The 24,150-nt window shown below is 42.2% G+C and overlaps 1 protein-coding gene across 3 annotated transcripts; it reads left to right on the top strand.

Moving 5' to 3' along the window:
• Positions 1 to 3,288: 3,288 nt before the first annotated feature.
• On the top strand, positions 3,289 to 23,568 carry RPRM (reprimo, TP53 dependent G2 arrest mediator homolog). 3 transcript variants are annotated; one of them, XR_009755494.1, is made up of 3 exons: positions 3,289 to 4,691; positions 12,035 to 12,716; positions 23,510 to 23,568. XR_009755494.1 is itself a non-coding variant. In XM_061557194.1 (2 exons), the coding sequence occupies exon 2, from the start codon at positions 12,211 to 12,213 to the stop codon at positions 12,535 to 12,537; it is 327 nt and encodes a 108-aa protein (XP_061413178.1). In that variant the 5' UTR covers positions 3,289 to 4,691; positions 12,149 to 12,210; the 3' UTR covers positions 12,538 to 15,813. The 3 variants fall into 3 exon arrangements, 2 of the variants coding, with proteins under 2 accessions (XP_061413178.1, XP_061413177.1); XM_061557194.1 differs by lacking the exon at positions 23,510 to 23,568 and having other exon boundaries at positions 12,149 to 15,813; XM_061557193.1 differs by lacking the exon at positions 23,510 to 23,568 and having other exon boundaries at positions 12,035 to 15,813.
• The last annotated feature ends 582 nt before the right edge of the window (positions 23,569 to 24,150 follow it).

Below are 24,150 nucleotides of genomic sequence, written 5' to 3'. Positions count from 1 at the left end.
GATGTTATCTTTTTTTTATATAATGGAAATAAGATAGGAGGAAATTTTAGTTTAATTGAGCACCACATGAAGAATATATTACAGCTGCACTAAAAAGGAGTTTTCTCACAATGAGCCTTGGGAAGTCTGCACGATGGACATATAATGGAAATTTGCGAATAGGTGTACAGTATATGAAATTACAATATTCTTGGTATTTTAAAGTTGTGCACACATTCAGAGACACACTCTCAATGTGGTGTGAAGCTCCCTTTATCACGAACAAATCTGGTCGGTTGTCATCTGAATGTGTTTTTGTTAGCATTCAGGCTTGTAGAGAGACAAACGCTAACACGATAAAATCCCCAAGTGGGTAATTAAAATGCCGCGAGACGGTTAAAAAACTTCACCTCATCTATAAAATGCGCTCAACAACAGCATCTCCATTAAAACATCCTAATTAGCATAGATAGCGAGCATATACAGTGAGAACAAAGTACACATCTATTTTGTTGAGATTGGTAATTTAATCCCGTGCAGCCAGGACAGGAGAACAAGCTGCTAAGGATGTAATGGCTCGAGTCACATAGCTTATTATTCACCCTCATTATTGATCAGGTGCATAATTAAATTCAGAAGCATATTTTTAGTCAATGCAAAAGGTGGCCTTTGAAAACAGGCACCTCTGTACCCGTGTACACATTCCGTCCGAGAGATTTGTCTTTGTCAGCAATGCAAACGGAAAATCTACGTATTATTCCACAAAATGTCCACATGTATATCATCATATTCATTTAATAACAAATTGTCCGTTAAGCAAATAATTTTCTGTGAATATTCTCACTTGCGTGGAGTGACATTTTTTTTCTTATTTTTGGATACAAATTACTATAGCAGAACTTACAGTATTCATATTGTACATTCATACATGTGAACTGGATGTTGACTACCATCGACCATGATCAATCCACTGCTGGATGAAGGCCGACCTCTTCACGAGTCTGCCATGCAGCAACCCATCCAGTCCCAGCACGTGAACTGATCTCATCGCTCCATCTTCTCAGTGGACGACTTCCCTCAACGCGTTCTATTCCTTCGTTGCCACTCCATTATTATTCTTGACCATCTTCCATGATCCCTTCCGGCGATGTTCCCTGCCCCCAAGCCCCCTTACTTTTCGTAACAGTATTGGCTGATGTCACTAAACCTACGTATATTCTACAATTCACACGTTCCGTTATCTCTTCGCGTAATTCCAAGCATGCATCTCTCCATGCGTATTTGCTCATTGATCCAATTGTTGATCTATATTTTTTCATGAACGACCATGTTTCTTAACGATGTAGTGGAGTAGTTTTCTTCAAGAGGCACCTATTTAGTTAAAATTTTTATTATTTCAGTCCGACTTCAACAGCTGTCTAAGATAGACAAATTCCGCTGTGCTTTCCAGCTGCATCCCTCCGACAAATATCTCCAAGTGTTGAGCGAACTAGTTGAACGTGACCTTTGTTCTGCTCATATTCATCCCGAGCCGAACTTTGCAGCCCTCAATCTTTATGAGCTTCTTCTATCATTTGCTGCAGTTCATTCCCGTTGAACGCAGTAATGATTGTGTCACCAGCAACATCTGAGATGGTTAATATTTGCTCCATTTATATGCACGCCCTTGTTTCTGAAATCCAATTTTCGTCTAATGTCGCGATGAATAACCTTGGCGAAAGTGGGTTAGCTTGTCTAACTCAATGTTTAGTATATGTCTTGCCTATGATGCATTGTTCGCAGCGATTGTTAAAATCCAAAGGGCGTCCTGTTCGTACCCAGTGATTCTTAACACCGATCCCTGCTCCTTCACTTGCCCAGCCAACACCATGGCTGGTGGATAGTGGATCCAGAGATGCTTGGGTGTGGGTGACGGAGTCTCCGCAAGTCGGTCGTGGAGGGGAAAGACAGGGTGGGAGGGTTTATTGGTTGACCATACTTCACCACGTTTGTCAATGCGGGTTGGTAAATATAACACATTTGTTTCCCCCCTTGATGAGTACCTAAATGGTTATGGGTGGCCCTATCCAATGTCTTCGATACTCCTCGGATATTCAGGACCTCCGATTAGCACGGTTGGCTACGTACGGTGCGAAAGAAGTAAAACAACACAAGACACACAAGCCCCGTCGCTCAGTCCAAGGCAGTGGAGTGTTCTGTCAAAAACTGGACATCAGGTGCAATATTTTCAGAGCAAAAACCATCAACAGCCTTCAAAATAATAAATTGTCTGTGCTAAGTCTGCCACCTGCCGGCCAATGTTATGGTACAGGGAACTCAAGCGCACTTGGATTTGCGGATTACACGTCTCAAATAATTATACGGTAATCAAAAGTACATGTCTTAAAGGACAGCCATGACACATGGTATATGATGCAGATAAAATATATCCTCTAAATTCTAAACTTGAATTATAATTAAAAGCAGCATTGTCATATAACCTTAAACATAAATGTGAGCAATGACTAATTACGTAAGCTAAACAAGCGTGCGGAATTACTATTGAGCGTGATGAATAATGGTGACGTATTAAGGAAACATGCAGGAAACAATTCATTTATTGGGATACTCTTAGGTTTTTTCGGTAAAGCTTGTGTTGCCTCCGAAACGTCGTGATTTATTATTTTATTTATATTATTTTAGTATTATTTATTTTTTACCTACGTGACTTTACCGAAAAAAACCTAAGAGTATTAATTCTTGCAGTCACGAAAGCTTCAAATCTAGAATTTATTGGGATGTTAAAATCACAGTCGGTGTAACGGTCAGCTCGCTGGACTTGCCATGCGGAGTTTCGCCGGTTTAATTCCAGCAGCTGGCACAATGGAACAAGTTTATTAAATCCCCACGCTTCTGTCCATCACAGTCGATCGGGAGATCGTGTGTGGTGGGGATAAAGTGTGGGTATGCCCACCACTTCCAAGGCGTTTGGTCAGTGTGAAATAGTAGACCAAATACCCTCTGTAGATCCCACTAGTGGATGCCCCCCCCCCCCCAGCAGACAAACACAGTAGGAGTGCACCTTTTGCATTCAACTGAGACTCGAGGGGAAAATGTACTTAGGCAGCCGTGCGGTTTGTACGTTGGCACGTGTCAATGAGTGAATTCATGAATAACATTCCAGCGGAAGCGGTAACCTATTCTGAAAACGGTTACCGTTTTACCGGTTGTCTTTTAACAACCGTAGTCATGAATACTGTTGCGTAGTGTGGGCTGCTTTTGTCGCAAATGCCCTCTCCTGGTCAACTTTTATCGCCTGCTTATATAACAATGTGTAACAAACAAAATTGTTCCTGGGTAGTATTATTTCCTTATTGCTTATGCCTCAGAAGTACAGAAAATGGCTATTATTCCCCACAAACTTTGCTTTTGTGACCAGGACATTGATATTTTGAAATTTACCTGTTTTCAATGAGAAAACGTGTGCATTTCTGTCATTCCTTCACATAATTGTGTTACATAGTGTAATCAGCAACGCATTCAATATTATACAATTGGTCATGATGACGACCTGAATATATGTATGTTGAACTTCTTTCGCACCACACATAGCCAACCGGAGCTTATAGTAGGTGCTAGAATGCCATGCTTTGGTAGAATGTTTTACTCAACTGAAGCCACGGAATTAAACACATGGGCAGGCGTGCAGTACAAGGGAACACCTCATTGCTCACGGGAAGAGAGTTTCAGAACATTGGTGTGATCCACCAATGCTCGCATGCACACTGCTCTATCAATAGAGTGCGAGTATGTTGCAAAATGTGCGTGTCTACTAGTGCAGAGTAATTCACCCATCGTGGTCAGTTCATGACACTCAAGTGCCATATGCAAGGCTGGCCTATGGATAACGAAATGACCACGATGTGCATTGGCAGACACGAGCAGAGCACTCATATGCCCACGACTGGGCCTAACGTCCTGATTAACTAAGCATGAGCTGCGCTTGCGTTCAACACCACCAAGCTACAATCCATAACCCTGACTCACCACTTCCACCATAAGCCAGGCACTAGCATTGTCCACATAAACCATCCAATTCACCTTGCCTTCTCCTGTCATATCCAACTCTCCCCAGTCCCTCATGTCTTGTTCCCAGTCAGACAGTTCTTCACTCCTGCAGTGTACTCTACGCACGCTGTAATACCGTACATCAGAAACGATAATCATACATCTCGACCTCCTCCCCAGCTGCTCTCATAGATATGTCTCTCATTTCCCGAGGCTCCATGATCAAGTTTTCCTTACAACAGCTTTGACTCCACATCAAAGCCACATCTAAGACCCATCATCCACCACCGGCTCTGATTCCTCTGCAACACCCCAGTAAGAAAACTGCGTGCAATGAATGACACCTATGAGACTGGGCAAAGAACCCCGGGCCCGGCCAGGACACGCTGGCGGGACGATGTCGCTCAGCTGGCCTGGGGACACCTGGGAATTCCCCAAGAAGAGCTGGAGTCTGTGTATAGTAGTGTAGTGTATAGTAGTGTAGTGTATAATAGTGTATAGTAGTGCAGTAGTGCTGGAGTCTGTCGCCAGGGAAAGGGAGGTCTGGACCGCCACGACTCAACATGCTGCCGCCGCGACCCTCGAGAGAACAAGCGGATTGAGAAACGAACGAACGAACGCACCTGTGATACTGTCCATATATGAATCTACGCTGTCATCATCTGGTGAGTTACCATTCAGAAAGACTGCTCGGATGTAGCAGAGCACAAGTTTATGTGGGTTACATCGTGCAATAATGAGAAAAGGGGGTCAATTCCAGGGATATATGCTTTTTTTTGCTCTAGAGATCGACATAAAAGCCCTTTACTAATGTAACATGTGGCTATTATGTGATATGGTTTCATCTTTCTCCTTAAGGGCTACCATTTGTGAATTGCCCGTCATAAACCTTCTTACTGCCTTTAAACTTTCATTCAATGGCGGAGCCAGGATTTTCAGGTAGGGGGCAACCCCTCCAGCAATGACAAATTATAGGTGTTAGTAAGTAAGGACTTGTTCGTAGCATCAAGTTCACCAACCACTTCAGCTACCTAGGTGTCATCCTAGATTCAACTTTATCCTTCGACCGTCAAACCAACCATATCATCAGCTCATGTAACTTTCACCTGAAGGCTCTTAGACACATACGTCCTCTCATCTCTACTGAAATTGCCAACACTTTGGCATGTTGCATAGTTGGGTCTCGCCTTGACTATTGTAACTCCGTCCTTGTCCGGACCTCCGCTGGCAACCTAAAGAAGCTTCAAAGACTACAAAATAACCTAGCACGCGTCGTCATTGCCCACACTCATCCCCGCCTCGACTCACTAGCTCGTCTCCGCGCTCTCAACTGGCTACCCATTGCCAGTAGGGTCACATACAAGACCGCCTGCCTCTGCCACAATGCCTTCATATCCGCCTGCCCGCCGTATCTTTCTTCATTATTGACAACTTGCAGCTCAGCACACGGCAGATGCCTGCGCAGCGCGACTCACGACCTCCTCTCAATACCAAGATCCAGGATGGTCATGTCTACGCGCCGCTTCTCGGTGGCAGCCCCAACAGTCTGGAACGATATCCCTCTGCACATTCGCAGCATCACCTCAATCGCCTCCTTCAAGAGACACTTAAAAACTCACCTCTACAATCATGCTTTTGAGCGACTCTGAGCTTGGCTCCGCGCCTCTGAGTTGCGGCCACTACGTCTGCAAATTTGCGCGCGTTACAAATTGTACTATTATTACTATTATTAAGGACTTGTCCCTTGCTTTTTATTCGACGCGTGTGCGGCGATGGCGCAGCCATCGATCGAGGGTCTAATTTGAACCGCGTTGTGTGATCGACATCGCGCTCGCTGAAGGTGAATGCCTTCAGGGAAGTCGTGTCCTGTATACACAACTGCGCACAATTCTGTGAGTCACTTATAATTTATTTGCCGTTACTTATTGCCAATTATGGACTCAGACTATTGTCCTATCATCTCATAGAGTCCCTGGCACATAATAATATGCTACACAGTGGCAGTGGGGATCGCAAAATCCCGATTTATTACTAATAAACCCCAATGATCCGATCGAAATTAGGGATTTCGATCGGATCATTGGGGGGCACGTGCCACCCCACCCCCCACTGGCTCCGCCAGTGCTTTCATTGCTAATGATGACACCCTCAATCACGTTTTGGTTGTACTCTCTGACTCTCATTCTTTTCATAATTGTTCCGTGTATTCAATGTACTGTTTTCAGATGAACATAAGGACATTCCAGATGTCATAGTTAAAAATGAAACAGTTTGCTGCACATGTTGAAATGTTTGGCTGTGAACACCATCAAAGAGTGGAACCATTTTAGAACAAAAGTAGTAGCTCTGTTCCATAAATATTTTCACAGAAATGGAAAATCTCAATCATGGAATTATGTGGCGATAATTCTACATATAAAATATGGTGATAAAACTGACTCGGAGATATACGGATCTCGTAGCCTCTTCTTGCATGCATAGACATTGTTTATGAAGATGACTGGGAACAGAATAATGGTGAGGTAGAGATAATCGAATCAAAACAGCAAGCTGGGAGTAAGAAAGATCGCTCTACCATTTACTTCGTGGATATTTTCTTTAAAATACTAGTGAATAGTCTTTGTGGTCTTTGAAAAGGCATTTTACTCAGTAGAAATGTATGCAGTCATTTAAGTTCTGAATTAAAAAAAAATCAGGCCTAAATAGAAAAATATCTTTTAAAAATCATTGACTTTCATTATAAAATAAAAGTTCAAACTTTTCATGAGAAAAGGGTTCAGAAAATGAGACGTGCTTTTTCCGAAGTTATTCACAGCAACATCAAAATATATGTTCTTCTGATCATTGGGTTTAAGAAATATAGCCAAACAAATTTGAGAAAATATGAACATCTGATATTTTCTGATCACAGAAATTTTAAGAGATGGAAATCGACTGCAGCATAACATTGAATAATTTAAAAGAGAAGTCTGCAAATATGGATAAAAAACTAAAGTCATACGGTGAATGATTTATTGAATTTAAAAGGCAGATGAGAGTTGATGGATCTTGTTTGGAAATGAACTTAATAACGAAAAGAAATACACCAATGTTTGAAAATAAGAACGTTTCCAAACAGTGTATATTACCTGCTCTGCCACGTATGACACAAAATAGAATAAAGGCTGATAGGTGCACACTGAGAGAGACAGAGAGATGGAAACTTGGATTAGAGAACATATGCACGTTAGAGACAACCATATTAACCGTAGGAAAAGTAACTGCGTTTTTGGTAGAGGGGATAGTGGCAGCCAAAGGTGGGAACATGCACGCTGTGAAGAATCCACCACGGAAACGGGGTGATAAGAAGAGCTCGTGTAAGTACGTTCGGTGGATTGTTGCATTGTGAGACCATGAGAGATGGTGATCGTTTGTGGAGGCATTGATTAAGCAGTGGATAGATCATGGCTGGTGATTATAATTGATAATGATAAACAAGAAAGACAGACATTTCTGACAAACACTCCTACAGCGTGTACTGCATATATAAAAAACTTACTTTTATCAGGTTAGGCCCACTGAGCTTTACAGCTCTTTTTCAGAATCGACCTGGCCACAAATGATAGCTCAACGAAGTGGCTTATTACGTGGAAATTTCCAGCAGCCAAATACTCTAAACGCATGTTTCTAAATGTGGAGGAAAAAAATACAGTCGTCAGGATCGGGATCGAACCCACGATCTCCTGTATGTCAGGCTAGGTGATTAACATCTCGCCACTGTGGCACCCCTATGTCGTGTGGATTTAGATAATGAGAATAAGAATGTATCTCATTAAGCACAAAAAGGTCAGGAAACAGGTAAGACACAAACATTATCATTTGCACAGGTTGTACAAAGCACACCCTGTTTCTGTACGCACGGGGAACAACTAATACAAGACAATCAGCCTCAGCACGTTTAGGCAGTGATCAAATAGACGAGCAGCCAAGTCAGAAATGTACTCCAAAAATTCAAAACAATCTATCTTTAAAACTAAAAACACACATTGGTTTCCATCAGAAATAGTCATCATCAAGGTGTTATTATTTTTCTTCTCCTCCAACATCAACATTAGTCATGCTGGCAAGTGACCGCATGAAGTGAAGTCAAAGTAATTTACTCACCGCTGATTCCACGGGGTCCATTGTGACACAAGCTGATGCCAGTAGCTGACCTGCCCTCTGGTGACCAGTTCATTACCCTTCCGCACCACGGCAATGTACCAAACGCGACCTTCAGCTGCTGTACAAAGTCTCTCCGTACATAGCCCCGTGATTATTTTTTCCACTGTTAACAAACGGTGACAGGCCATTTCGTCTCGCCACAATGCAGCCCTTGCAAAGCGGACTCCCCTTCAGCCACGTGTGACCTCCTCCTCCACACTCGTGCAGCTCCTTCCACCAACACTTTCTGCCTCTAACTGCCTTTAAAACAAGCTCTCCACGTCGACCACTCCACCTCCGTCACTCCACTACCCCACCACTCCAAGCTGCCTCCACGCAGCAGCTGACCGCCACTTCAAAGCACCTCGCTGCCTCTTAAGCGGACCTCTTTGCTTGTCATCTCGATAGCCTCTCCCTGGCGTCATCCCAGAGCCACGCTGCACGACTGACCAGCTCTTTCGCAAGCCCCCAGTTCATCGTGCTAAACGTTTTGACCATTTGGACTGTCGTAGGACATAGGCAAGCAGGAATATAACTGGCGGTGGTGGCTCTGCGCGCCTTTGATCATCCAGTGCCGTGGAGGCGAGGTTTGGTGGGTCACACAGAATTGGATGTCGAGGTGCCATAACCCTGGCTTGCCAGGAGAAGGCGGCACAGCAAATGTGGACTCACAACTGTTGTTGTCTGTATGGGCTAAAGTGTTTGACCCGAGTACGCGTGGTTCTTTCATCCGGTTTCCTCCCACAAGCAAACAATTCATTAATCGACCGAAAACACCTTAATACATCGAGGACCGCAGAGCTTTGGTTTGTATTTGGGCGCCCCGCTCACCAACGTGATTGCCTTTCCGCTTGTTTGCGCCTCCGACTCGTTTTGTCTCCACGAGAGTGAACGAAAACTGTGCGCGTTACGAGTTGAACACGTGGATGCGCGCGTGTGCACGTTGCATTTAATCCGTGTGAGTGTGCACACCACACACCGTGACAGTGGTCATGGATTGCGCGCGCGTTGTGTACGCCTAACATACGCGACTCGTCGTGCCATCATTGCAGTTGACGTACAAGTCCATATGTTCACGTGGTGCTTCGTGTGCAATCACCCGTTCATACACGGGTGGCATCTAAATACCGCATCATCCGGATTTTGAGAGGCTCCGAAAAGACGCACCCCAAACCTGTGCCATGTGTCAATAACATTAAACAAATATCAACAACAACACGGCCATTCGCCACGAAGTGGCGCTTGTGCCAGGCTATGTGCACTTTAAACAAAATGTGATCAAACACACACCGTTTAACACGTAGGCTTTCGCGACCAATGTTATTCATAATCAACGATTTTTGGGTTTAGATCGCGTTTATTTATAAATGTGTCGTAACCCTCCACCACCCGACACGGCCAATCAGTAAAAAATGTGTCACGTTGACAAAGACAAATAGTTCACTGCTTTAGCCCACCGGTGTGTTGAAGCAACAACATTCACAATTTGAGTACGACGTTTCGCTGGTAATTACAACCAGCATCATCGGGCAATTCGCCAGAATGGTGAGGCTCTCCTGTGTCTCCCGTTGTTATATAGAGCAGCAGCAGGATGACGTCATCATTAACTCATTAACTCATCAGGTGCAAAGATTCAAGGGGGGAGTGATTGTAATTATATACTAGATTAGTAATCAGGCTATTGTTACGATGCGAGTTGTAGATTAGTAATCATTTGGAATGTGTTTTATTGTGATTATGCTACATTAGTAATCAGTTAGTGGTTGTTTCCCTTATAAGTAATTGTAATGTATCTTATTTAATAATACGCTTCCAGGCCGCACTAAGCCTGTAGCTGTCTGAGCGATTAAAGTTATTTCTGTTTCTCTCAATTTCAATCGATTCTCTAATTAGTCTTTGCCAGTAGTAGCTAGTTTTACACAACACTTCCACGTTGTCAAAATCAATTGAGTGCCCCTGTTGGCATGCATGTTCTGCTACTGCCGACAGTTGTGTTTGTGATAGTTTAATATTTCTCTGGTGTTCTTTTAGTCTTACACTAACGTTACGCCCTGTCTGTCCAATATAGCATCTGCCACATACACAATTAATCCGATATACACCTTCTGTTGATAATTTAGGTAATTCGTCTTTAGTGCACGTTACTAGTTGTTGAATTTTGTGTACTGTACCAAATCTTACTGTAATGTTTGGCTTTTGCAAAACACGGGCTAATTTATCAGTTACTCCTGAGATAAATGGTATTTTTATTGTTTTAATAATCTGATCGCTTTCAGCAACACTGCTGAAAGCGATCAGATTATTAAAACAATAAAAATACCATTTATCTCAGGAGTAACTGATAAATTAGCCCGTGTTTTGCAAAAGCAAAACATTACAGTAAGATTTGGTACAGTACACAAAATTCAACAACTAGTAACGTGCACTAAAGACGAATTACCAGCAACACTGCTGAAAGCGATCAGATTATTAAAACAATAAAAATACCATTTATCTCAGGAGTAACTGATAAATTAGCCCGTGTTTTGCAAAAGCCAAACATTACAGTAAGATTTGGTACAGTACACAAAATTCAACAACTAGTAACGTGCACTAAAGACGAATTACCTAAATTATCAACAGAAGGTGTATATCGGATTAATTGTGTATGTGGCAGATGCTATATTGGACAGACAGGGCGTAACGTTAGTGTAAGACTAAAAGAACACCAGAGAAATATTAAACTATCACAAACACAACTGTCGGCAGTAGCAGAACATGCATGCCAACAGGGGCACTCAATTGATTTTGACAACGTGGAAGTGTTGTGTAAAACTAGTTACTACTGGCAAAGACTAATTAGAGAATCGATTGAAATTGAGAGAAACAGAAATAACTTTAATCGCTCAGACAGCTACAGGCTTAGTGCGGCCTGGAAGCGTATTATTAAATAAGATACATTACAATTACTTATAAGGGAAACAACCACTAACTGATTACTAATGTAGCATAATCACAATAAAACACATTCCAAATGATTACTAATCTACAACTCGCATCGTAACAATAGCCTGATTACTAATCTAGTATATAATTACAATCACTCCCCCCTTGAATCTTTGCACCTGATGAGTTAATGATGACGTCATCCTGCTGCTGCTCTATATAACAACGGGAGACACAGGAGAGCCTCACCATTCTGGCGAATTGCCCGATGATGCTGGTTGTAATTACCAGCGAAACGGCGTACTCAAATTGTGAATGTTGTTGCTTCAACACACCGGTGGGCTAAAGCAGTGAACTATTTGTCTTTGTCAACGTGACACATTTTTTACTGATTGGCCGTGTCGGGTGGTGGAGGGTTACGACACATTTATAAATAAACGCGATCTAAACCCAAAAATCGTTGATTTTGAAACACACACCGGTCGGATTATAAGACGCAACCCCCAACTTTTGCGTTCAAATACAGGGAACAAAAAAAGATGCCGTCATATAATCCGGGGAATACGTTGACTGTGGCATCACCATAATTAAAACAAAATTATCGAACTAAAATATATATCAATTTTGTTTCAGTATCCTAGCATTTCCCCGATATTATCTCAGCGTGATCTATACAGCCTCCTCCTCCGAGGCACCACGACTCCCCAACCCACCCCCAACCCTCTTCCACCCCCGCCACCTACGCGTGGTCTCTTCCGAAGTCTTTTAAAGCTCCGTGACATGGAAGAGCTGCCACAATCAAAACCAGCGGCACCGGGACGAGTCACGCGCGCCACTGCACCCCCCCTCCTCCTCCTCCTCCGCTTTGGCCAGAGCTTCTCTCTCCATCTCTCTCCTCCAGCTCATCCAGCGTGAGTGAAGACGCGTTGCTCCTCAATGCGCTCGAGGACGCAGTGAGCAAGAGAGTTCACCGAGAACTCTCTCTCTCTCTCTCGCTTGCGTGGTGTGCGTGGAGCTCGCTGCTTGGCGCCTGTTGGGAGGCGAAGGGGTGCCCCTCTGCAGCGTCGTGCGGCGAAGATGAACGTGAGCGCAGTGCTCAGGGCTGCCCTGAGCATCAACCAGAGCAGCGGCGTCCAGACGTCCAGCTGCTGCGACCGGGCACTGGTGGTGGTGTCCGACGACACGTGGCCTGGATCCTCGTCTGCCGAGCTGGAGGAGCGCAGCCTCTACATCACGCGCGTCGTGCAGATCGCCGTCATGTGCGTGCTCTCCATCACCGTGGTGTTCGGCATCTTCTTCCTGGGCTGCAACCTCCTTATAAAGTCCGAGAGTATGCTCAACCTCCTGGTCAAGGAGCGGAGACCTTCCAAAGAGGTGGAGGCGATCGTGATCGGAAGCATGTGAGGAAGTGCGGGAGAGACGCTTCACTTTCCCCGTGTCCCACCACCCCAGGCTGAGGACCAAATCTCAGCCGCTCGTGGATATGGAAGAGCGTTTGGCCATTGGACACTTGATATGGAACTGCGTCTGCGCCGACTGGAACTGTGGTTTACACTCTCGTGGGTATTCAAGAACGAGAAATGGTGGGGACATGCTCACACACGTTTTTTTTTATTGTTCGATGTAATGTAATGTGTAAAATTATCCTGCCTTGGCGAAATATACAACACCTGTGCTGCATTTTCAAAAAGGACGTAACGAGTATACGAATTTAATTCATGTGATGCCTAAATCAGGATCACCGACAATTAAAACCTTAAATTATGTTTAATTCGTCAGTGCCGTTTTCCTCTCCAAAGTAAATCGCTGTCGTGCTACTACCGTGTACTTACTTGCGTTACTTATGATTGATTATTTTGAGAAAGTATACATGTTCGGTCGTGAGCGGTACAAAGGTCATGACAATTAAAACAAAGTTGTTGTACATATTCAGAGATTTCGATTTAAAGCTTTCGTGATTGCAGGGATTCATCTTCTTGGTTCTTTCGGTAAAGTCACGTAGAAGGGAAGTAATAAAATAATAAAAATAAAACAAAATAAAATAATTCTCACGACGGTGAGGACGGCTGCTTGCGTTGTGGCCGAAACGTCGTGAGAATTATTTTATTATGTTTTATTTTTATTATTTTATTACTTCCCTTCTACGTGACTTTACCGAAAGAACCAAGAAGATATTCAAAGATCGTTAATCTGATTTCTGGCGTGACCTCGCCCATCAAACGGGTGCTTGTACCTGTTTGATGGCCGAGTGCGCTGCGCGATCCTCAATTATCCTCTGCAGGGCGATCCATTCGTAGACACACCGTGGATTTCTCATGACCACGTTTCAACCCAACAGGTGATCAAATAACGCAAAGACGATAGCTCCATGTCTCACAGAGGAGAGTGTTCAAGTATGTAGCACGTGAACTATATTGATGTTGGTGATGAACATGCAGAGAACAGTAACACAAACGTTGCCTATTATATATAGATTTTCTCTCCTTTGAATGCAGTGTTATTAACAAGCGTGTTGGGCATTTTAAAATGATTATCTGTGGTTGCGCACCGTGGCGAAAGCTGTATCGCTATCTTAAACTGTAATTTCCTTTAAAATATTTTCCCATATATATTTACAAGTAGGATATCTATAAATGGACCACCCTATAGTTGTTTGAACCCAGTGAAACTTTTCATTCGGAGATTGGTTTAGCATTGAGGTAATGTCTTATTCGTATGGACTATTAACCGTGTTTATACGAGGAAGGGACACTATATATTGGTCGCAATGTTAAACATGTTTACGGTACTTTAATTCAATGATTAAACGGCAGCGTGTACGATTTCAAATGCAGTGTATTTGGTATTCATTGCTGTACGATTATAAAGTATACAGTATATCGTGTCTTCTAGACTTTAAGCTTTCGTGACTGCAAGGATTCATATTCTTAGGTTTTTTTCGGTAAAGTCACGTAGGTAAAAATGTAATAAAAGTAAAATAAAAATAAAATAAAAATCACGACGTTTCGGAGGCAACACAAGCTTCCGTCTTCAGGTGGAACCGTCACAGCACGATTGCTGTATCAAGGTACAGCAATCGTGCTGTGAAACGTCGTGATTTTTATTTTATTTTTATTTTACTTTTATTAAAAAAAATTTTACCTACGTGACTTTCCCGAAAAAAACCTAAGACTATATATCGTGTCTGTTTTACGTGGGAGGGTAGAGCGGTGGTGGTGCGGTGGTTAACTCATTACGCTCCATGAACCCCGGCCACCGCAGTTGGATTCCTGGCCACGGCTCACGGGCATCAGTGGCGAGTGATTACTATCTAAACGAGTCCTTCCCAGGCGTCCTCCTTCGCCAACCCGCACTGACCAGCGTGGTGAAGTATGGTCAAACGACCCCCAAAAGCGTCATCAACTCGTGGATTGAGAATGGCTATAATGTATTTGTCCTGTGTCTCTATATTCTGCGTGTGGCGTGCATCCTTGTTGGGCAAATCCGTGAAACTTGTATGAATGCAGACGACTTATTTCAGTGTATACTTTTAGCCCACTTGTTAATTAAATGTAGTAAAAAATAAATAAACCTTTCACAACGCTGTCATTTCATACCTCTTCATTAACGGCGGATGCTATTATTTTTGGTACTGGGTAACAGCGCAGCGCAATTGCGTCATTCAGTATCGAGCTGTGAGTATACGTGTTCAACTACAGCCCTGTTCATCCACTGCTGGATGAGGATTCTCCATACGCCGTGCGGGTCACAGGTCGTATGGCCATACTTCACCATGCTGGTCAGTGCCGGTTGGTGAAGGAAGGCGGGAGAGCATGGACGTTGGACCACAGTATGGTACAACGCTGTCCCGACACCAGCACATGAGTCCGAATTTATGCATGGAGGTTGCCCATCCAATCGCTTTCCAGGCCCACACATGCTTAGCTGTCGAGATCTGACGAGATCGATCGTATTGCGGCAGAGGCGGTGCAGTGCTAACGCTTGCGCATCACGACAAGCAGATCATGGGTTCGATTCCTGACTCGGGTGCCTTTTCTGTGTGGAGTTTGCATGCTATACCCCGATTTTAGATGGATTTACTCAGGGTTTCGATTTAAAGCTTTCGTGACTGCAGGGATTCATCTTCTTGATTATTTCGGTAAAGTCACGTAGAAGGGAAGTAATACAATTATAAAAATAAAACATAAAATAGTTCTCACGACGTTTCGGCCACAACGCAAGCAGCCGTCATTACTTCCCTTCTACGTGACTTTACCGAAAGAACCAAAAATATTACTCTGGGTTCTCGAGTTTTCCCCCCATAGTTGAAAAAAAAAAGAACGTTCAATGTAATTGGTGTTGGTCAAGCATCCCATTGCTGCCATATTACCAACAAACTACTCAATTGGGATTAGACACAGCAACTTCGCTCCTTACTGAAAAACACTTGGCAGGGCCCACCCGAAATGGTGCCACAAGCCATGATGGCCGTTCCACACGCTTTGACAAGCAGGGTTCTGCACAGCTTATTACGACTGATACCACGTAGCGCGGCACGCGCGGGAAAACATTACAGGGAGATGTTAGAAAATGTAAGCGAGAGATGCCATGGAGAGATGTAATAATATAATCCAGCTAATGGGGAAACCCGTCGAGATCACACAAATAAGTGTACAAAAAGCACTCGACGTCTGAGCATTATGCAAGAACAATAATAAATACTGAGTGGTGTTCACACCTGTCTGTGTGTTATTTGAAACTTGTGTTATGAAGATGGGTTTTTATGGTCATTTAAAGATTTGATTGACCATTAAGATTCAAGGGTAAAACAACAATTACAATGAATGAACTTGATCAATCATACCCGTTAAACAAAACAATAATAATTATAGCCTTATAATGAGAATAACACAAGTATACAATGTTTTGGCGCAGTGATGCTGAGAAGTAGGTTCGTGCGAACAGCGCCTGGACCTTTGCGCCAAAAAAAATATCGATCCAAAGGTGAAACAAAATAATGTTTTCCATATTTACGACAATTTCAATTGATAGCTCACTCACTGAAATCCGTGGCGCATTCAAAGAGGAGGTATTGAAACAAACATTTACACGGATTAATCCGTTTATCTAAAAAGTACTGAATCACACAGCAGGAAAGCCTTGCTTGTGTCTCAAGGGTCTTCAGGATGGTCCTGTTTCTTTTAGATGTTTGGCCGATATCATTAATGTTTGGAGATCTTAGCGGGAAGATGTACGGGGAATTGCCTGAGAGATGTATGATGATGTGCTATTAGAATATACCAAAAAGATCACTGAGGTTTTTGTAAAATGAACCACTGAAGATATCCGAGAAGATGTGCGCAGGGGATACAGGAGGTGCTTGACAGCACGATATGTTCAAGTAGGTTGGTGACATACTTCAGTATATCTGTGCAAAACGTTGCCTTGTAATCCCTTCATGTGTGCGGGTTTCTCTCGGTACCCCAGTGTCTTTCCAAAGGCAGAGAAGCGCTTGATAAACAATTGAAAAAACATCCCAAAGCGGTAAACTTTCAAAAGAGAGTCTCTAAGCTTGGGGGGGTCTAACATATTTCTTAAGGTCTAATACGCATAGTCCAAAATATACTGTGGATAATTCTACATTTGAAGCTTTCGTGACTGCAAGGAATCGTACTCTTTGGGTTTATTTATTTTTCGGATTCTATTTATTTATTTATTTTTGCCTACGTGACTTTACCGAAAAAAAAAACAAAGAGTATACTGTGGATAAATATGTTATAATATATATTATAGTAGAAGATATAACCAGGATGGAAGATGGAAGATGCTTTTGGGAAAAGCTGCAAGCGGCTTCGGCCCCATGCCTCTCGGGACTGAGGGCAAATCCAAGCTGATGAGTTGAAAGAGCCAAGGGCATTTGCCGGTATATCTTTCGTTTGAACAATCATTCGATGCAATTATTTTCAGTCTTCAGTATTAAGTCTGGAATGTATGATATAACTATTATTGTGATTTGAAAAATGTTGCCACAAAGTACGGCAAAAGAAAAAAATGCGAAAAAGGATGATCTTAGATGAACGCATTCTGTTGATTAGTTGTTTTACATTGAGATTACCCTTAAACTTCACACATTTGACTCTATATATAAACGTGTGATCTAACAGCCACACGCTGAGCGAAGATTTAAAAAGTCAAATATTAGCAAATCTGGGATGCTGCCATTAAGCAATTGTTATCACACGTGACCTTCAACCCAGAGGTCGCCCAGTGGAGCAATGAAAGCGTGGACAAGTTAAATCCTTGCGTCGTTACTTTATTTAACTCATTGCTTTTGCCATTTTTGTGATTTAGCTCACTCTTGCAAACGAACCTTATCCTGGTCTCTTGAGTTATTACCTGGTTAAGCAAATAAACTTTAAATAGTCAACGTCATTGGTGACTTGGAAGGGCACTTGAGCCGCACTCATTGTGTTGATGTAAGTGGTTTGATGCCAGTCATGCATGACACGAACATGATTAATTCGGCAATTTTACCGAAAGTTCAGCTAATGTAGGTTGTGGGGGTCAATTGCCATAACATATGAACAGATGTCATGCCAGTTCATTATAGTTGTGTTAATGTACAGTACTGTAGTCGCATATTAAATGAAGGCAAAGATGACCTTGTTGGTCTGATGAAGAGGAAGGCCATTATGTATTTATATCTGAAAGGCTGAATGTCTGTCAATTTAACAATACTGATAATATTCTTTCTATATGACTTTACAGATAATTGTGACTAAAAATGTAATTCGGTCCGAAAACCGAACGTGATTCGTTTTTTTTATGAGCTCAACTGTGCTGTAATTACAAATATTGTGGGATTCCAGGAGACATCCGATGCCAAGATATTGAGCAGGTCCCAATGCAATATCAAGCAGCACTTCACACATCTAATTTCAAAGTCATCTCGCTGTGCTTATAGTTGAGCTATGACCAAATAATTTAATTTGCTCAAGATTCATTGCCCTGCGGACTACATGTTGAATATGTCCTTCTCCCAAGCGTCCTCACGATGCTGGCTAGAGATGTATGTGCTATGAGTTTTGCATCGCAGCTTCATCACTCTCGGACAGAAAGACGAGAGATTTACATATACATGTGCAAATGTGAACGCGCATTTAAATGAGCACACAAACGCATTTGGCAGTACTGTAATTGAGTTAAAACTATCGTATACAACGGTTGACGTTTAATTGTAAATGTAACTAGGAATGGCACTCATGCACTTATAATGACCAGTCAAGTGAGTTTTAGCATACTGTACTGTAATATATGGACGAAATTCATCAAAATAAAACAATACTTGGTAGTAAATGAATCACTAAAAGACCTATAATATTCTGTTTAAAATATACAGATGAAGGTGTGGACCCAATTTTTTTAAAGAAGCCATTTTATGTGTAATGTGGGTTTCGAGTACAATCGTGTGTATATCAATCAATCGTATTAAAGAACCGAAAATAATCTTCAAGTGCTATGAATGGTGCTTGTGCACCACTGCCAACGTAGGCTCACCATTGATTTTGTTATGAAAGACCAATATTGTCTTATGGAGACAATGATCTGTGCATTGAAGTTGTGGAATATTTACCGCCATCTCAAAAATCATCAGTGAAAATCGTGATCACATTATTTTTACAGAACCTTCATGATATTTGATCTTTTTTTTAATCACGGAAATAAATGTATTATGTAAGAATATTGATATATAACAAAAAAGTAAAATAATTTACAGCCCTCTGTCAACTTGTTTGAAGTCCTCCCCAGCCTGGGTTGGTAATGGGGGGGTGTTTGGCCAGACGACATCACGCTGGCCAGTGGGAGTGGTGAAGACAGGGCCCAAAGGACCTGTTCAGATATCACTCACCACTGATATTACCCATAGCCGGGAACTGAACCCGGGTCACCGGGTTCGTAGCGTAGTGCACTCTCAACTGTGCCACATCTTACCCACACCAAGCCGAATTATTTATAGGGTGCAGTTAATTATTTTCAAAAAGTCTCAGTGTAACTGACTGATCGCTTGACCATCACAGAGTGTTTGGTCACTGGCTGTTTTGCTGTTGTGCAAGAGAGAGCGAGAGAGGCAGTCCCCGGGGCTGATGCTCATCACCGCAAACCCTTTCGTGGTGCTCAATCGCGGCCACAGTAGACCGGTCTGTGGCTCGCAGCCAAACTGCGAGTCGTGTCAGCTGCAATGCGTTCCGGCAACGTCGTTCATTTTGCACAATATTGCGGCACGGTGTGAGCTCACGCGTATCTCAGCAGAATCCCACTCTGCTCCTACACGTGAAGAAAATGCATTTGAAAGTCCACCGGCATATTGGCTTTCCAGACCAATATTGGAGAGCAACATTTGTGCAACTAAACAAACTCTAGAGCAGCTTGAACCTGGGTTTCATCAGCAGATGGTACTGTATTATACCAATGCAATTAGAAAGTTAAAGTAGTTATGTTATAATTGTCTTTTTATATAGCACGGTGATACAATGAATGTTACAATTCATTCTAATCGTGGTTAATCTGTACGTGAAATGTAGTTATTTTTAGGTGGAGATGGTTGATAATGCGGATACGCGTGTGAGAATCACCTGTGTGCATACAAACAAGATGCCTATAGAAGGAAGGTAGTACAGCAAGTAGGTTTCTGTCAGGCGATCTGTACAGGCTTTGAGTGTTAGCCCCTCAAACTGCTGGGTCTTCTACAATCACTTTGGCTTTCTTTGTATATGTACACTATTACAACATAAGTTTGGCTAAACAGGCTTTCACGTGTAAAATGAATAGAATATCATAGTAAGTGGTTAAGTCAACCGAAGAAGGCAGTCAAAAAACCAGGCAAGAGAAAATCTTCCCAGCTAGACGGCTACATACCATTTATAACAATTTTAATTTATAATACATTTTTTTTGTATTTTACCAGGTAAGGCCCACTGAGCTATGTATAGCTCTTTTCCAGAAGCCGCTTGGCCTCAACGAAGTGACTTATCACGTGGAAATGTAATGCAGTCACATACTCTCGACGCATGTTTCTACATGTGGAGGGAAAAACCGGAGGACCCGGATAAAAATCCACGCTGTCACGGGAAGAAACACGCAAACTCCAAATATACAACAGGCGTCAGGGTTGGGATAGAACCCACGCTCGCTGTATACCAGGCGGGGTTGTTAACATCTCGCCAACGCGGTGCTCACAGCAGCAAGCTCAGAGGCATGTTGTCATCTCCATGGGGAGCCCGCGCTCAAGAGCTGACATTTACAGCTTTTGATTAAGTGCAAGAAAATGACACAGTAAGCAACATCACATTTAGAGATTGGACTGATTAACATGGATTTGAATTACAATCAACATATTCATATTTCATAATTATTGTCCATGCACATTAGGGTATTGTTATCCAGTGATGAACACTTGTTTCAAACACTTTTCGTTATTTGGATCAGAAGCGTGCATGTCAACGCTTCTGATCCATTTGTCATAGCAGGGAATATTTACGCATTCATCAACTTAAAAAAAAAACACTTGCGAGCAATAATAGCACATTGGAAAGAGTTACAAAAACCATGCATATAAGCATGATTTGTGTTGTCTATATGTGCATTTATTAATGGCGCCAACAGATGGTCAGTCAGTCGTAAGCAGAAGAGAAGAGAAAGCTGTAACGCTTGGACCTGAGCAGTGGAAATCAATGTGACAGACGGCGACACAGGAATCTCCAGACCGCGCGAGCAGCAGGGATAAGGAGCGACCTCCTGCTGAGAGAGGGTTAACTGTGGACATCTAAATATTAAGTGAAGTTTCTGTATACTATACACGCAGATATTTTGTTTTCTTTTCCGTGAAAATGTTCTTGTCGCAAAAGTTGTTTTACAGTTCCCCGTATCATCACATTTTAGCATTACATTGAGTGTATACAATGCTTAGCTTGTCCCCCCCCCCCCCATAATATTGATAGAAAATACGACAACAAGATTTGTCATGGACTTGGGGGAATTCGCTTTACATGATATAAAAAGCAAACGGACTTCAACAAGATAACAAAGGCTACCACAATTACGTTAGCACTCTGTCACCTTTACCTCCTGAAAGATTTTTCCCCCCACAAATAGTTGAAAATCAGGCACGATGGATATTGAATTGTGCAGTTAGCGTGCTATTTTTACACGCTGTAAACAAAGTGGAATTGGCTTTTGCGTCGTTCTTGTTTTTGTCTAAGTGGGTTAGAGTGATGCAGCCCTTGGGGCAGGACCTCAAAATCCCAGCGGCGGCCGTCAATGTACAGAAAATGTAATGAGACAATTGTTACGCAGTTCTGGGAGTACATGTGGTAATTCTTTACACAGAAGTGTGCACATTAATATCATGCAATTGATTGTTTTCACAGACGAGAAAGAAAGTACATACTAAACTTGATTAAAAATTCAGCTATATACTTGGCCAGAAATACATTTTATATTTGCAGACGACTCACTGTATTCATATAGTGTTTTTCGTCTAAACAGAAAACCTGAGTCATATAAAAGCTGATAACAATAATTTGAAAATTTTCCACCAGTGCCATGTACTGTAATTGAAAGTGCATTAGCTCTTATTACGTTAGTTTTAATGCAATGTCTATAATAGTAATACAAGTATAACAATTAAAATTGACTGTGTTTTTTTCTTCTTGGTTCTTTCGGTAAAGTCACGTAGAATGGAAATAATAAAATAATAAAAATAAAACATAATAAAATAATTCTCACGACGTTTCGGCCACAACGCAAGCAGCCGTCCTCAGGTGAAGAACAGGTCTTTACCGAAAGAACCAAGAAGATGAATCCCTGCAGTCACGAAAGCTTTATATCGAAATTTGACTGTGTTTTATCAATCCGTTTCTGGCTCTATGCCTCCCCACACACAGTGTTGGCCATGCAGGTTGTTGTACCATAACCTCACTATGCCGGTCACGGTGGATTGGTGAAGGGTGAGAGCCCAGGACCTTTACCACTCGCCATTGATGCTACCCGTGGCTGGGAATCGAACTTAGCTCTCCGGATTCATAGCGTTATGATTTGCTAAGTACTGTGCACTGCTGTGTGTGTGAATACGCAGTGAACATTCAATTCAACACAAATGTGCTAAACTTAATCGAAACTCATAAAACTGTTAACGTCATAAGATGTAGGTTTTCGTTGCTTGCGTGCCATGTTTTTAAGGAAATGCATATTAATTTGTGATACTTGTATATATTTATACGAATGTAACATATTTAAGAAATTAAAAGTTCACGTTAATACGGCAATAGACAGAGGTTTACTCTTGCAATACGTTTCATTGATTCATATATGACCTGGGACAGACAGAACATGAGCACTGGTACAAGGGTTGTCTCTACAATTAATAACCCTTGAGCCCAGAAAAGTAACCTGACTACAGTTTAAATCAATACTCAACAGCTGATGCACACGTATGGGTCTAACTTTATCACATGCAATTCCCCGTATGCCGTATAACAACGTTACATTTTAATGCGCAATTGGCGAAGGCAAGAACCATGCATCTCTGGCATAAGCACGTTAGAGGAACCCTGGCTTAAAATTAGCCTAAAGGAATACTCCACATGCGTAATGCTGCTGCCGCTGTTGACATGGACTGACATTCGTGATGGCTATTCATTGCCGTGCCTGCTTCTTTTTTAAACAAGTCAAGTCAACTGTATGTTAGACATGAAACTCGCTTTACAATAGGCTGTTTTTCTCTCAGATACTTAGAGGATGTTATCACATTCATATCAATGTGTGCAAAGCATGAAGATGTATTCTTGAAATTACCCTGAGCAACAAAAGAGGGACGCAGGAATCAGGGAACAAATGCAAACGAAAGACATCGTGTTGACTGAATCAAAGTAATTTGTCTTAGGCAGGACATAATGTTACAATAATGATCGATGACGATGATGGGCCATGATCAAGACTGGAAATGGAATGGCAGCCAAAGGTTATAATGCATCTGAGAAGATGACTATCATGGAAATAGAGTGATGAGATCAGTTCATATGCAGGTGTGAGATGGATTGGACCATGAAGAATGGTGATGGCTTGGGGGAGACCTTCATCCAACAGTGGATTGACAATAATGATGATATTAATAACGTGTCTATCATTACACTTAAGAAATCAGTTTATCGCTAATATTATTATGAGACGCATGGAGATCATAGTCGTTTTTAAGGGAGTCCTGGTAAATCAAAGTGATGTAGGAATAGTGAAAATGTGTTATCTTAATTTAGCTGCTGTTCCTGAAACAGGCAGGCGATAGTCTTCTTTTGTGAACTAATATGTCATGGATTCTTTAACATCCACTACTGTATTGCAGGACCTGTTGATAAACGGAAAAATCCGGAGACCTGTGGTTTTCACAAGCTTCCAGTTCAGCCTAAAGCGTGCACCAGAGAATCTTGCCGAACGAGCCACCTGCGTCAGCTGAAACACCAATGTACGGTATAATCCCATTCGTTACAATGACGTTACATAAAATTATACAGCCATAAACATACACCAATGAGTAATTATTATATTGCGCGATGGCTCAATACAACACACACCTTGTTGTATTACGGGATCCCCATTCCGTCCTGGCAGTGATAATTACTTGGTCATACTTCACCATGCTGGTCTGCAGTTTGGTGAATATGGTGGGTTGTTCCTGTTGCGATAACAGCTCTGATGTTTCGATTTAAAGCTTTCGTGACTGCAGGGATTCATCTTCTTGGTTCTTTCGGTAAAGTCACGTAGAAGGGAAGTAATAAAATAATAAAAATAAAACATAATAAAACAATTCTCACGACGTTTCGGCTACAACGCAAGCAGCCGTCTTCAGGTGAAGACGGCTGCTTGCGTTGTAGCCGAAACGTCGTGAGAATTGTTTCATTATGTTTTATTTTTATTATTTTATTACTTCCCTTCTACGTGACTTTACCGAAAGAACCAAGAAGATGAAGCACTGATGTTCGTCAT

The sequence above is a fragment of the Lethenteron reissneri genome, chromosome 23, assembly GCF_015708825.2.
Source record: "Lethenteron reissneri isolate LAM-NWPU_2019-01 chromosome 23, ASM1570882v1, whole genome shotgun sequence".
Classification (NCBI taxonomy): Eukaryota; Metazoa; Chordata; class Hyperoartia; order Petromyzontiformes; family Petromyzontidae; genus Lethenteron; species Lethenteron reissneri.
Note: the sequence above shows the minus strand (reverse complement) of the source record. Positions and strands in the feature narration are given on the sequence as shown.